Source organism: Centroberyx affinis, unplaced genomic scaffold (assembly GCF_046629955.1).
Source record: "Centroberyx affinis isolate AG114_WGS23_722 - 3 ecotype Tasmania unplaced genomic scaffold, CSIRO-AGI_Caff_v1 ptg002163l_1, whole genome shotgun sequence".
Lineage (NCBI taxonomy): Eukaryota > Metazoa > Chordata > Actinopteri > Beryciformes > Berycidae > Centroberyx > Centroberyx affinis.
The window spans coordinates 234702-249857 of record NW_027280478.1 but is presented as its reverse complement, the minus strand read 5'-3'; the positions used below and the strand labels follow the sequence as shown (position 1 = coordinate 249857).

Below are 15156 nucleotides of genomic sequence, written 5' to 3'. Positions count from 1 at the left end.
GTAGGTTATTGGTTGGTAAAGGGTAATGACATGACATGAATGTTACAGGCACATGGAGAATGTGATTTATTGAAAAGTCACAACAGTTTAATATGTTGTCATGTTATTTGTACAGTGCAAGGGTTGTTCTGGATTAAGGATATTAGTTGCTGGCCTTGCAAAATCATCTGGTTCACAAGGTTAATTATATGCAGTATGACTGACTTTATTCAGAGGTTTTCAACAAATACTGTGCTATCATGGGATACTTATTTGAATAGAATAGCCTCGAAAAAGTGACTTGCATTTAGTTTCCACCAGTGATTTAACCTGCTAATATTGTTTTGTAGAGAGTACTGTCTGCTACAGTTTATTTTATTGTATAACTTCTATTACTCCTTCTTAAGAACAATCTGGTGTATGCATCAATGTTTTGATGTATTCTGAAAGAAATTGCATCAGTGGCAAAAATACATTATATACCCATAATATATTATGGGTATAATGAGGCAGACCTTTCTTCAAGGCTGACAGAGCCATATAGACAAACTGGTCACTGCAGTTTGTATTGACTGCAGAATAAACTTGACAAAACTGTGTTTGTTTTGATCTCTGTGTGGTTCCGGTGCAAGTCACTGTGGTGTCATCTGACATGGCCAAAAGCCTCTTTCCCAACTCATGGGCTCTTGGACTTCAACAAATTGCTTGTTACAATTTGAATCATTTCCTGTTTGCACAGTGTGTGGCTAGTTTGGTTTAAATTAAACTTTTGTTGTGTGAAAGGCAGAATACCTTCCATGAAATACAGATTTTTATTTCTCTGGAACATGTCTCCTATGCAGCTATCTTCATGTGCTTTACACAGTAACTCTCTGATCTCTTTAATGCTTGCAATGAAAGCTAAGTGTATGATTGCTTTTGCCTGCTGTATAGCCTGTTTTCCCTGCACTTTCAGAAGTACTCTTTCACAAAAGCTGTACATACTTGAAGACAGAAATAATAAATTCATTTTTGCTTGACACCATACTGTATTTGTCACGTACCTTTTTCATACTGTGTATATCTAGCCAGTTTGTCTCACAGCATCCCTCCCATTACAAGTTTTCATACCAATGTTGGCTTTATTTGCGTGGAAACCATGGTAATCCAGACCCTCTTACAGTGGTGGAAGAAGTACTCTGATCCTTTACTTAAGTAGAAGTATCAATACAGCAATGTAAAAATACTCCATTACAAGTAAAAGTCCTGCATGAAAAATCCTACTTAAGTAAAAGTACATAAGTATTAGCAGCAAAATGTAGCTAAAGTATTAAAGTAAAAGTAGTGATTTGGTCCCTCTGACTGATATTTTATTATATATGACATCATTAGATTATTAATATTGAAGCATCAGTGTGTAAGCAGCATGTTACTGTTGTAGCTGCTGGAGGTGGAGCTAGTTTGAACTACTTTATATACAGTTAGCTAGTTTAGTCCAGTGGTTCCCAACCTAGGGGTCGGGCCCCTCCAAAGGGTCACCAGATAAATCCGAGGGGTCGTGAGATGATTAATGGGAGAGGAAAGAAGAAAAAACGAAGTTCTGATACACAAATCTGTTTTCAGTTTTTGGACTTTTTCTCTAATCTTTGATTTTGGCTTAAATATTGGATCATTTGAACATTTATTGAAATGAAACCATGTGAAGTTTAGAGGGAAATATCACTATTTGGTGGAGCTGTTAACAACTCAGACATCTGGAATGTGACCCCGACTACACACTGCTTTTTGTAAGACGTCAAAAGCCAAAAAGGTTGGAAACCACTGGTTTAATCTTTAACAATGTGTTGTATTTTAAAAGCTTGTTATATTATCCATTGTGTCAAATCTCCATCTGAAAAGTAACTAAAGCTGTCAAATAAATGTAGTGGAGTGGAAAGTACAATATTTCCCTCTGAAATGTAGTGGAGTGGAAGTATAAAGTATCATCAAATGGAAATACTCAAGTAAAGTACAAGTATCTCAAAATTGTACTTAAGTACAGTACTTGAGTAACTGTACTTAGTTACTTTCCACCACTGCCCTCTTATTATACAGACTAAGCTCTAATAAGCAGATGAAATAAAATATTCTCTTCAATTCCTTGATTCTTTGTTTAATCTCAGCTCTTGCCCCCTGACATGAAAATTCTTGTTTGCTGTGTTGTGATTCCCAGAGGAGGGGAAAGGAGCACTTGACTAAACAAGAGTGTGTGTGTGTGTGTGTGTGTGTGTGTGTGTGTGTGTGTGTGTGTGTCTGTCTGTGTGTGTGTGCACGTGTGTGTGTGTGTGTGGGTGACTGAATGGGAGAGTATAAGAGTCATTGCTGCATGCATGCTTAGGTGGGTGCGTAGGAGTGTGAACCTGTATGTGCATGTGTATTTGTGTGTGCCTTTGTATGTGTGGGGGTGTGTGTTGTGCAAGTGAGAGAGCCAGTGAGAAAGAAGGGGGAGGCAGAAGACTATGGCCCTTTAAAAAAAATGTGTGTACACATCATCGATGTGCCTTTATTTGAGTTTAAAAGGCAGTTTGAGTTTCCTGGGTATCATTTGTGTGGAGGCCATAATGGACAGGGTTGTGGTCCGAATTGCCCTCCTTGGGCTGTTGCTGGCTTTTGTTACCACGGACCCAGTCAAGGTAAGTTCACAAACTAGTGGGGTATGCTGGGTTCACAGTAGAGCACCCCATTGTAGGGAAACTGAATTTATTGAGGGTCCAAGCACTGCAAGTGGTGGAACCCTGTTGTATTTGCTGGAATTCTTCTTTAGGGGTCCAAGCACTGCAGGTGCTGGGACACTATTGTAGGCTATTTGCTGGAATTCTTCTTTAGGTGGCTGGGCCTGTGACCTCATAGATATTAAAACATCGTAAAAAATTGTCACTCTAGCACAGATCCTGTACATTCAATTAAATTCAATGCCCTGAAGCATTACAACATGGTTATCGGTTAAGTAATTCCACTAATGTCACTTAAATACCACAGGTAATAACGTTACCTAACGTAAAAGTTTATAGGGCACCGGAGGACGTGGATGTATGTAAATTAACGGCAGACAGTGGGGCTCAATGTTTGTGGGAGCAATGCTCGGCTAGTGCAACACGTTCATTGGTTAAATTACCTATTCCACTAACGTCACATACCACCGTTAAGGTTTGCAGGACAGCAGAAGGTGTTGGTGTCTGTAAATTGATGGCGATCTTAGTTTTCTCAATGTGTGAGATCCAATATGGCATTATCAGTGTAGGGGACTGAATGTGGCATTTAGCCCATAGGCGAGAGGCCATCTCTTTGTCAAAGACGCCCTCTAGAGGCCATCTCATGAAGCAACATCTCGCTAAGCGTTACCTGACTGACTGACTGACTGACTGCCTGACTGCCTGACCTGAATACCCTCGGCTGCGGCATGGGAAAAACATCACATTTGCGTGCACCCCAGCCTCGAAAACTAGATATGTAAGACTAGCTCAAATTACCAGAAACAAGACTTCTGGTTTGCCCGTTTAGCCTTAAAAATAAAAGCACAAGATTTTAAATAGGTAGAAATACTGTTTTAAACCAATTACTACAATTACAATCATCAAATTCAATAAGTGAGCACCCATATTAATGTTTGATGTCCACTTTAGTCTCTGTTCTGTATCATGTGTAGTGTACATGCAGCATTTATAACTAAAATGGCACATATTATGCCATTTTTAATTATTATTATGACAACAAACAATGACTGAAAGTAATTGGTTTATTCTTGAGCACAAAAAAAAAAGAAAAAAAAAAAGCGTTTTGGGTTCTACCGCTAGCGCTACAAATGCAAAAGTTTATATCTCATAATTGACCAATTTTTTATGAAATTTTGTTGCTCTAGGATCGTGTCTCTTTAAACTCTCTATGGGTTGAAACTGTAAAGCATGTTGCACTTCTGGTCACACCCCAATCAGTGTCAAAGCAAGTGTTTGGCATCATCTGTCAAATGCAAAATATCTGATTTGACATCACTGGGGTGAGGCCAGAAGTGCAACATGCTTTACAGTTTCAACCCATAGAGAGCAGTGCAGCAGTCTGCCCCATGTGATTTAGTATTGATTTATTATTTAATGGAGAGCACTATTGTTCTATAAAGTTAATGCTTTCAATCACAGGCTGCAATATCACAACACTCTTCCCTTTAGTTGTTTTCTCCTTTTCTTCTAACAGGAGTTTGGCTCAGTAGGTAACGCATCAGTCTCTTATGTGGACGGTTGTGTGTTCAAATTCAGGCTCGGCTTCTCTTTTCTAAAATCATAAACTGCCAAGAACAAGGGGCATAATTTCAAATCAAAAGTTTGGCCATTGTGAATAACTTGAACAATGTGCCATGAACAATATGGTTGCAATGAAATGATAAACTTGACAAAAGACATGGGCACAAAATTAGCAATAACTAATCAACTGTGCATCCAATCTTCACGTTTGTCTGTCTGTCTTGCCTACATTGTCAACCTTATGTAATGTTTTGTCTATCTGTCTGTCTTTTCAAAGTGTGCTTGGACCCCTCAATTGCCACTTGCGGCTATATCTGAATATATAATTATGTTACAGCTAATGCAGTTTTTCCGAAATTGTGGGTTTGAATGCTAAAAGCTGATCAGCTCAACTAATATATATTTGAGGCTTGTCTTTGATTACTCTGTCTGTGATCTTTCCCGTCAGTTACAACAAAGTGAACTATGCCTCTTTGATAAACACCAACAAGCACAGGGTGAAGGACCCACTGGCTCTGTACCTTCAGTGTTGTTTTATACTCTTTCAATGTGTGTGTGCATGTGTGCGTGTGTGTGTGTGTGTGTGTGTGTGTGTGTGTGTGTGTGTGTGTGTGTGCACGCGTGCGCGTGTGTGTTTATGTGCTGTGAATGTAGGAGTATCTGTGAATGCGCAAAGTCACTGCCATGTGCAACTGAAGCGCTACTTGAAAAATAAAGGGCAATGAAGGGGGAGTTTCTGTGGTTAGACCAATGAAATTTCAACATGCCACCTAGTTGTATACTAGCCAACACCTTGTTTTTCACCATAACCTTATCTTTGGTCAGCTGGTCATCATTGGTCAGCAAGGTCAGCCAAACCAGTTTGCGTTGTGATGTGTGTTTCCTGTACTTGTTCAGGAGGACTGGGACATCTACAGCTTCCATATCAACTCCACAGTTAGCAGTCGTTATGCCACCACTGTCATCACCAGCCGTGTGGTCAACCGTAAGGACCAGCCTAAGGAAATAGAATTCCATGTCCGGATTCCCAAGAATGCCTTCATCAGTAAATTCAGAATGTGGGTCTTTAGCAGAGATGCTCAGTGAAATGATCACACTGGCTATAAATCATAGGCATTATTTGCACATACAGTACATTGCAGAGTTATAAAAATAAGTCATGGGCTACTCAGGAATATGTAAGAAAACTAAGACTTTTCTATTGACTCTCGGTTCTCCTCAGGTCTATTGATGGCCAGATGTATGATGGTGTTGTGAAAGCCAAGGAGCAAGCTCAGCAGCAGTACACTGAGGCTGTATCCCGCGGCCAAAGTGCTGGGCTGGTCAGGTACATTATTGATCAGTGTTAATTCTTAAGATTGGCCTAGATTGGATAAGATTTAGCATTTGTGTGTCCAAGTGTAATGATTTCTGTCTCTCTGTTACAGTTCTGTGGGGAGGACCCTTGAGGAATTTAAGACCTCTGTGACGGTGGCCGCTCTCCAGAAGGTGACCTTTGAACTCACATATGAGGAACTGCTGAAACGCAGGCTTGGCAAGTATGAGCTGCAAATCCATGCTCGACCCATGCAGCCTGTCAAAGACTTCAAGGTGAGTCTTTCCTATTGTTGCAGTCATCATTCAGAAAACACTGTTACTTCTTCCTTGGTCGGAGCTTTCAACATTGGTCTTTTATTCTCAATACCAGATTGACGTATACATCAGTGAGAAAGCAGACATTAATTTCATCGAGGTTAAAGGAGGACTAAGCACCAAAGCCCTGGCTAATGCCATCACCAAAACACATGCTCGCAATCAGGTACAGTGCACAGCAATGCAAAATCACATAGGACTCATAAAGGATGCAGAGGGATGATAAAGGTATGTATAGGAGATTTCTGAAGCTCATGATCAATCTAACGGACTCACTCAGGTATTTCCTCTTATAATCATTGCATCTATGAAGAGTCTATATCTACAGACAAACTGATTTATCATGTTTCCAGGCATGGGTGCATTTCTACCCAACAGAGGACCAACAGACAAAGTGTGACAGCTGTGGAGAGCAGGGTATGAATGGAGATCTGGTTATTACTTATGATGTCAACAGGGACAACTCACTGGGAGACATCAAGGTACATTAAGAGTTAACAGCACAGCATTCACAGTGTAGAGAAAAAGCTACTTTGAAGTGAACTGGCTGTATGATTGTATGAAAGAAGGATACACAGTTGAACAAGGTCAGCACATCCTGAGCAGGCAGTTAAGTGTGAATAGTCTATTAGCATTGGACATTGGAGGACTAAATGATGAGGACGTAAAGAAGATCTTACTTAAATGAATATCTCATTCTCAGTGGTCTTTTCAGCAACCCTTACTAACCACACTTTTTTTCTAACTTACACCAAGGAGTCAGAAGGGTATTTTGTCCATCACTTTGCCCCATCTAGTCTTCCCCGCATACCAAAGAATGTTGTCTTCATTATTGATCGAAGTGGCTCCATGCATGGCAAAAAAATGCATCAGGTACAGTGTCTGAAGAGTGTGTGTGTGGCAGATAGCCTGCATGTTACAGTAGTATACATGTCATTGTAAATGCTGAGTTTGTCATATCTGCTATGGACATCTTTACTAAATCAGCCATTTAACAAAGGATTCACTTCAAGGGCACATATTACATGAAGTATTATTGAATGGTTTCTTACCTGAATAAATTAAGTTCTAATTTGTGAATGATGTTTTTGCTCAGACCCGTATAGCATTAATCCACATCTTGGGTGACCTGAAGGAAGATGACTACTTTGGTCTGATAACTTTTAACAGTGTAGTTTCTCCCTGGAAAAGAGAGCTTCTCCAGGCCAACAAGAACAACCTGGACGCTGGCAAGGTGTTTGCAAGGAATATCAGAGATTCAGGAGGTAGACATACATTATTATGGCATGTGAACATACGGATAACTGCATTTATGATAACAGAATGGCAGTGATGACACGTCTTGTCTCATTTCAGGCACAGACATTAACAGTGCAGTGTTGGAAGGAGCACATATGCTGAATCAACACCCTAGAGAAGGTTCGGCATCTCTCCTTATACTACTCACTGATGGAGACCCAACCTCAGGTAATAGTACAACACAAACACTCACACGCGCACACAAACACGCACACACACACACACGCACGCACGCACGCACGCACGCACGCACGCACGCACACACACACACACACACACACAAAGACTTCAAGAAGTGCTTAAAGGGCCACAGCACAGTCAGTCTTCTGCTTTTTTTCCAAATGATCTGTCAGTTACTAAATTGATTCAGGAGTCAGTAGGACTGCTCTTCGTTCCACAGTAAAGCCCATCCTCATGGGACGCAAAAGATCATGAACATTATTTAAATGATGTAAATAAGCATGATTTTATTTTAAAAATGCATTTGATGTGTATTTATATACTCTCAAGATTTATGTATCAATACCAGTACACACAGTACACTACTAGTGACTATGTGCATCTTTGCAGGGGAGACAAATCTTGCAAGAATACAGTCAAATGTAAGAGAGGCCATAGCTAAGAAATTCCCACTCTACTGTCTTGGTTTTGGATTCGATGTCAATTTTGAGTTCCTTGAGAAGATGGCACTGAAGAACAGCGGTGTTGCACGACGGATTTATGAAGACTCTGATGCTGATTTGCAGCTAAAGGTAAGATATGAATAACTTTCAGTCCTTCAGATAATAAAGGGAATAAACATTTGTTTTTTATCATGTAGTTTCCTATATTTCTAGAAATAAAATACAACCAGCAATAACCAGGTTGGCTTTGGAGAGAATAACCAATCACAATAGTGTCTGTATTTCATTAGGGTTTCTATGAAGAGGTGGCCACTCCACTCTTGACAGATGTGACGATGATCTATATTGGTGGGACAAATCTAACCCAGACCAACTTCAGCCAGTATTATAATGGCTCTGAGATTGTGGTGGCTGGCCAGATCACTGACAACAACATTGAAGCGTTCACTCCGCAGGTTGTGGCCATTTCGGTAAGGATTGCTCCTCACTGTGTAGCCTATATGGAGAAAATTGGTGTGATAAGATTCGATTCATGGACTAACTCTTTTTGTCAAATGCTACATGAAATGTCATTCTCTGAAATGTTTGTGAAAGTAAGTGCATATTCTGACATAAGAATACATTTTGACTATCACAGAGGAACACTAAGGTGGAGTTTGCTGACAATAATGCCACCATAGAGTCCACTGGAACAATTTCTGACAGCCACATCCAGAGGGTTTGGGCATATCTCACCGTGAAACAGCTTCTGGAGAAAGAGTAAGTCTGATGTCAAAACCTGGTAGACCCTTTTTTTCTCTGCACTTTTTGTTAACAATAATTAATTGAACTAAAGATAACAAGGATAAATATATACAGCAATATTGTGTGCGTGTGTGTGTATATGTGTGTAATTGTAGAGGGAGTGGGCCAGTCACTGAGAAGACAACAAGAATAGTATATAAGTAAATAAATAATAATAATAATTTCAGATTCTTCAATATAAATAAATTCCAGGGACCGGGATGCGGAAAAAAGCAAACAAAAAACCTAGTAGTCCCTGCAGCAGGAAATGCTTGTGATAGTCTGATTTTCACATCATAGGCTACTTCATGTAATTTGAGTTTTGAACATAGTATGTACACCATTTGTCAAACAGGTTGCAGTTAGCTGGAGATGAAAAGGAGAAAGTGAAGAAAGAAGCCCTGGAGCTATCTCTGAAATACAGTTTTGTGACCCCTCTCACATCCATGGTGGTCACCAAGCCTCCCGGGGAGAACATGCAAGTGCTCCATAAACCCAAAGAGGGAGTGGAACAGCCGAATATTGACCATCAGCATCGCCTTTATCCTAGTGCTAGATCTGGTACTGTACTGAGAGATTATGCCGGTGGTGGAAGTAGTTTTGGAGCCGGTGTTGGAGTCAGTGGTAGAGGTGGTGGAGCTAGTGGTGACATGAGTTACGCTGCTGTACCTGCTGGTCTACCTGCTGGTCCACCTGGTTCTCGAATGACTCTAAGTGGAGGCTCCTTCATCCCTGGTAAGCAATACTAGTGCACAAAAACAAACAAACCAAAAAGTAAAAGCAGTGGTGTTTATTGACGGTATCAACATCTCCTTGTCGGCATCACGCTGTCTTGTTTTAATGGACCTAAAGACATAAAATGAAACACTGGAAAGTGTAGAATATGGGACCTTTAAAGTGATGTAGTACCTTGGGTTGTGTAGCGTCTTGGCCATGATATAACCCCAAAATCGGTGATTCTTTGTTATCTGTTGCTCCGTTGCTCCATTAGAATAATTGTAAATAGGCGAGCGGGAGACCCAGCAGAGACACTTCCACAAAATTCAACATCGGCGAGCTGTTACGCTCTTACTCTTGTTTATATTGGCAGAATCTGCTTTGTCAATGTCCTGTCTCCCACTTTTTTTCACCCATTTACCTTTACTGCAGTAATAGCACTAGCAATAGTCCCTGGATAACATATATTATAGCACACACATTCATTTGAGTAGCTGTGTTTCTTGCTTGACTATTTGCAAAGTAATGATATAGATCTAAAAAAAAAAAAAAAAAAGCAACGCTGTAGATAGGACTATATGAATGCCCTGAAAGACATACCTCTATGCTCTGTATGAGCTTGATTTATTAGAATAATAAACATTTCTTTAATAGTATAACCTACCATATTCTGCAGTTACTTTTACAAAGCCTATACTTCCAAGAACACATGGAGCCTATTTTTTTTTTACAGGTCATAACTAATGTTTAATCATAATTTTGCTAACTTTCCAGGTTCCGGGAGGAGTCATAGGAGAAAAATGGGCGCTGGTGGTAGAAAACACTCACTTCTTGGTAAACTTCTTTTTCAATGCCAATTCCCTTGATTCATCCTTCTAATTTTGCAATTATATATGCTACCGATAGCTTGTCATAGTTCAATCAAATTTTGTAATTCTTATGTCCTTTGCTCTCATTCAAATAAATCATCATCATCATTATCATCTGAGGCACTTTTTACCCCCTAAAGTAATGCTGTAATCATTAATCAAATCAAAAGTATTTGTTTGCATTTATGTAACCCTATTTAAGACTGTCAGATTTTTGCATGGACATTTTTATGTGACCATAAATTTAGTCTCCCCCATGGATCCTCATTATAAGATTCATTATGGGTCAGATGTTCTTTTATAGGTAAGGGAAGGCGTCATTTTAAGGTTAGGCGAGGTTAGGATTAGAACCAGGTTTAGGTTAAGGCTGTGGTAAACCTTATTAGGGTTGCACATGTATTTTGTGGTTAGATTTAAAGTTGAGGTTAGGGGTCAGAGACTTAATTTAAATTAATGGATTGTCCTCTCAAGTACTGTCATTTATTTGTGTTTATGTGGCTGTGTGTACATATGCTTGCAGATGCACATTTACACCTTTCTCAAAGCTTGCTATTGGATCAGATGATGGACGTTCAACCCACTGTGACTGGTATGGTATTGTATGTAGATATGGTTTATGTAAAACCCATTTATTTCTAGTTGCAAAAAAGTTAAGAAATAGTGTGACATCTGAGGAATTAAAACTTAGTAATTCATTATTTGAAACACAATTTATGTCACATCACAAATTTCATTACAAATTAATGAATGCTTATTCAATGCATGTATTAGCGTTCATAATGCATTCACATAAGGAGAGTCAATTAAATAGGATGTAAAAAAAAATGTAATCATAACTACATCATTGTGTAGCCAATTCACCCTTGTTACCACCACAGAAAGCCAAAACATGGGATTAAAGCAAGCATAGTGTTTTTTTGTGTGTGTATTTTGAAAAGTTCACATTTACATTTTTTCAAAGCATTGATTTAAATAGATCTGTATTTGGTTGAAATGAGAAAAGAACTGTAATTTGACAACAGCTAACTAAGCTGATAGTTTCATTATTAATTTGCTTTTAACTGTTTCACACATTGGGAGAAAACATCGAATAGTAGGGGCTGCAGTATCTCTTCTCTCTCTTTTTCCTGTTTTCTGGTCTGATTAATTGACACACTGTTCCACCTCTCTGTCGCAAAAAACATGCAAGTTTCCTGAATACCTCATAAAGTAGCTAGGTCTTACACAAGTACATCAAAAGTAAAAAAAAAAAAAAAAAAAAGATCAGGAAAAATATTTACGGCATGTTCCATTGTGGTTTCCATTGTGTATATTCAAAGTAAAATGCACTGTTTTTAAGGTTTTTTTTTAATGTTTTCCCATAAATTTCAATATAAATTTTATGCATTTATCTGCTGTGTGACATTAATAGCTCTCTTTGGATTCTTTGTACTCTGCTTTTTTCTTTTTCACTCTCTTTCTCTGTAGTTCGTAGGCCTACGCTCCACAGGTTTCTGCTGAGTGCTGAGAATCAGACCCTCCCACTATGTTATGATGTCACTGGAGCTCTGCTGCTTAAACTACTGCAAGATCCCAACAGAGGTCACTAATGTTCTTTATATTCCACTTTCTTTGTAGGCGGTGTCACCTACTTTTCCCTGTTGTTCCCTCACAAACTTTATTACATAACTTACTCATTATATCATTTGTACATGTAATAAGAATTTTGGTCATCATGTTGTTTCCCCACAAAATCTTTGCATCAATTATATAGTGTGCATCATCCCATATTTATCCCATAATTTGATGTGTGGAGTTGAATTGCCTGTATTTCCTTCTGTACTAGAGGTGTCTGTGAATGGTGAGCTTGATTCATCAGCATATGGGGGCTTCCAAAAAATTGTCATCCACTACAAAACTGAGCAGCATGTTGAGTTTGACACCACTGGCATCACCTTACGAGATGGACAGAACGTGAAAGGTTTTAACTGGGGGCAGGATCTCACCATAGTTGGACGGTACTGCAGTCTGCAACGCATTCCTGACATATTCAATAGTGATAATACTTTGCATTGTAATAGCTTTTCTCTGTCTAACCTTAAGACGTTGAGTTTGTCATAAATTAGTTGTTATAGACTATGTAGTTTTGGTTCCAATGTTTATATTTTAGGTAGGTTTAGGAAAAGAAAATTAAGATGCAATGCCTATTTTAGTGGCTTGACACTGATTCTGCGGGACAAGGAGATGGACATTACAGCTGGAGACGTACGGGTGGTCATCTTACTTCATGAGAGACGGGGAGAAAAATTCCTCTGGCCGGCCATGAGACAGTTTCAATCAGGCAACAACACTGACGGACTTTTAGGTGGGTGAAGTAGGGTCTTTTTGTGTGAATATTGGCTGTTGCGTGTATCTTCTTGCAGGTATGATTTAATATCAATATTTAGCATGGGGTCATTACATTAAAACAACATTTACACTTGGCAGTGGTGGTTGACAGAGAAATCATTTAGAGAATTGTCAAAGGACATTTGCTCTTTTTACATGTGCTGTGTGGTCACTGAGTCTTCTCCAGCTGCCAGCCGTTCAGTCTTATTGTCTTACTGTTTGTCGTTTGTGTTCCAGCTCTATGGCCAGCAGTTTATGAGGAGGCCCAGCAAACTCCCTCGCCAAAACTCAAGATGAGAGACCAGGAGATTAATGTTACTAGGTAAAATTGGTCCTGCTTTGTTATTTGGTCCTTTTGGGTGTAAAAAAAATGTATAAGAAAGATGGATTTTAATCAATTTCATTGTGACAATAGTCTCATAAGCTTGACAATCCTGCAAACTGATCACAGCATGAGAATCAGAACATTGTTGCTAAAGCAGCTAGTTAGTTTGAGAGTGACCATTTTGTTGTCTGCACAGACATTATGCCTCTGTATGATCTTATTCACTGACACACTGATGCAGTAATCATTTTAAATCTTTCTTTTGTAGAACCAGTGCTGTGGACTACAGAGTTCACTCTGCCCCGACACTTGACTGCTGGCTCATGTCTCCTGAGTCTGTCCTGCAGAGAGAGCTGAGTGGCTTCATTGTCACACAACTGTAACTGGGAACCATGTCAAACCACTTGAGTAGACCACATTTAAAAAAAAAACACTGACTCAATATGGAACACTGACTCAACATAGCATGTAGAAAAATCCCATAGTGCAAATAAATATTACACAATTTGCCTGTATGTTACTAACATAAACAAATAAATGGTATCCCAGATTTTTGTTTTTTTGTGCTAACAGACTCACTGTGTGTTATGTGGACATACAAACTTCACCGGTGTTTCGACTGACATGAGGGTGAGTAGATAATGAAAAATTTCATTTTTGGGTGAACTATTCCTTTAACAATGCCCACATTATGAAACAATAAAGAAAAGCAATAAATGACAATGATACCCCCCAACCATAGACCCTCAATTAGAACCAGGACAAACTCCCATAGAAACCTCATTAGGGAAAAAAGCGGAAGAAAGGTCGGAGAGTGATCCCCCTTCCAGGACAGAGTGGGTAGACAAAGATTGAATGTTAATAACAAACTGGAGCATAAGCTTGGGTGAATGTCTGGATCTGGCATAGGGCATCAACACCAACTCTGTCACCATCGTCATTGTCGTCATCAAAGTCATCATAGGAACAACACTCAGTGCAGAGACGTCAGCTCTGTCTCAGTCAACATGGACAACAACTAGGTGTGAGGAGTTGGGGACCACAAAGGATGCTGAGACTGCCAAGCTGCAACCACACTTTGAAATGAAGAGAAATAATAAGCGACACAGCCATACACACAGCAGATAAACTCAGTCACTCACTCCCACTCACACAAACAGACACAACATGAATGAACAAGTGCACACAGACTGGGAAAACAGGACGCAAACCAAATTCTCAGAAACCTATCCAGTCTTACCGTAGTCTATGAAGAGACTGAGTCACCCCCAGTGATTGTGCAAAGCTAAGATTGGCCTCATGATAGTGATGATAAACAGGTTTTAAGCCTGTATTTAAGTTAAGACATCAGTAGTCTTTGCCTAACTACGCAGCAGAGAGACCGTTCCAAGGAAAAGGAGCACGCTGAGAAAAAGCTCAACTGCCTGCAGTTTTCTCTTTGACTGCTGGAATAGATCAGTAGCCAGTGTTTTGCAATCGGAGGGCCCATGGTGTATAAGGTTCAATGAGATATGAAAAATCAGCAAGCCCATGTAATATTTTATATGTTAGCAGAAGCATTTGATGTCACATATGACATGCATTGGGAGCCAGTGTAAGGATGACAGGATGTGGTCAAATCTTTTTGTTTTGGTCAAGGTTCTGGTAGCAACATTTTATACAATCCTGTAGATCATTAATTCTAGCATTAGATAAACCAGAGAACATAACGTTGCAGTAATCAAGTCTTGACAACACAAATTTGAATATTAGTTATATTGCAAGATGGTAAAACACTGTTTTAGTAATGTCTTTAATGTGCAACTCCAACGACAAGAAGGATCAAATGTAACAACAAGATTTATGATAGCGGAAAATTACATACTACAAAATTTAGGGTAGTACTCGTGAACAGATACCTGCGTCTAGCTGGTCCAATTACCAGCATCTCTATTTTGTCTGCACTGAGGAACAAGAAGTTCTTGCGGCTACATCATGGTGAAAGAAAGAATCACGATTCTCTACTGAAATTATAAAATTAAGTGTTGTACATTTACTACATTCAATGAAATTTTGCAATAAAGTTGGATGATCAAATTGAGATTGGCATAAATACTTCCCTTTAGATAGTTTAGATCCCTTTAGATGGAGCGCTAACCCAGCACCCGCACGCACACACACACACACACACACTCTCTGTACCTTAATGCTTTGGCAACATTGTAAACTTTCATGACAATAAAGCAAATTTAATTGAATTTAACTGAACTGAGATAAACACAACATGTTAGTGCAGACACTTTACAAACTATGCTTGTCAGTAATTCATA

General features: G+C 39.3%; 1 protein-coding gene across 1 annotated transcript; it reads left to right on the top strand.

Annotated features, from left to right (window-relative positions):
* The first annotated feature begins 2558 nt into the window (after positions 1-2558).
* Positions 2559-13355, top strand: LOC139654882 (inter-alpha-trypsin inhibitor heavy chain H3-like). Its single transcript, XM_071532105.1, has 20 exons — positions 2559-2630; positions 5130-5290; positions 5455-5559; positions 5660-5822; positions 5920-6030; positions 6218-6346; positions 6621-6737; positions 6961-7129; positions 7221-7331; positions 7734-7915; positions 8077-8256; positions 8424-8545; positions 8925-9304; positions 10061-10120; positions 10676-10744; positions 11623-11736; positions 11981-12152; positions 12348-12499; positions 12760-12844; positions 13116-13355. The coding sequence occupies exons 1-20, from the start codon at positions 2559-2561 to the stop codon at positions 13228-13230; spliced, it is 2769 nt and encodes a 922-aa protein (XP_071388206.1). The 3' UTR covers positions 13231-13355.
* The last annotated feature ends 1801 nt before the right edge of the window (positions 13356-15156 follow it).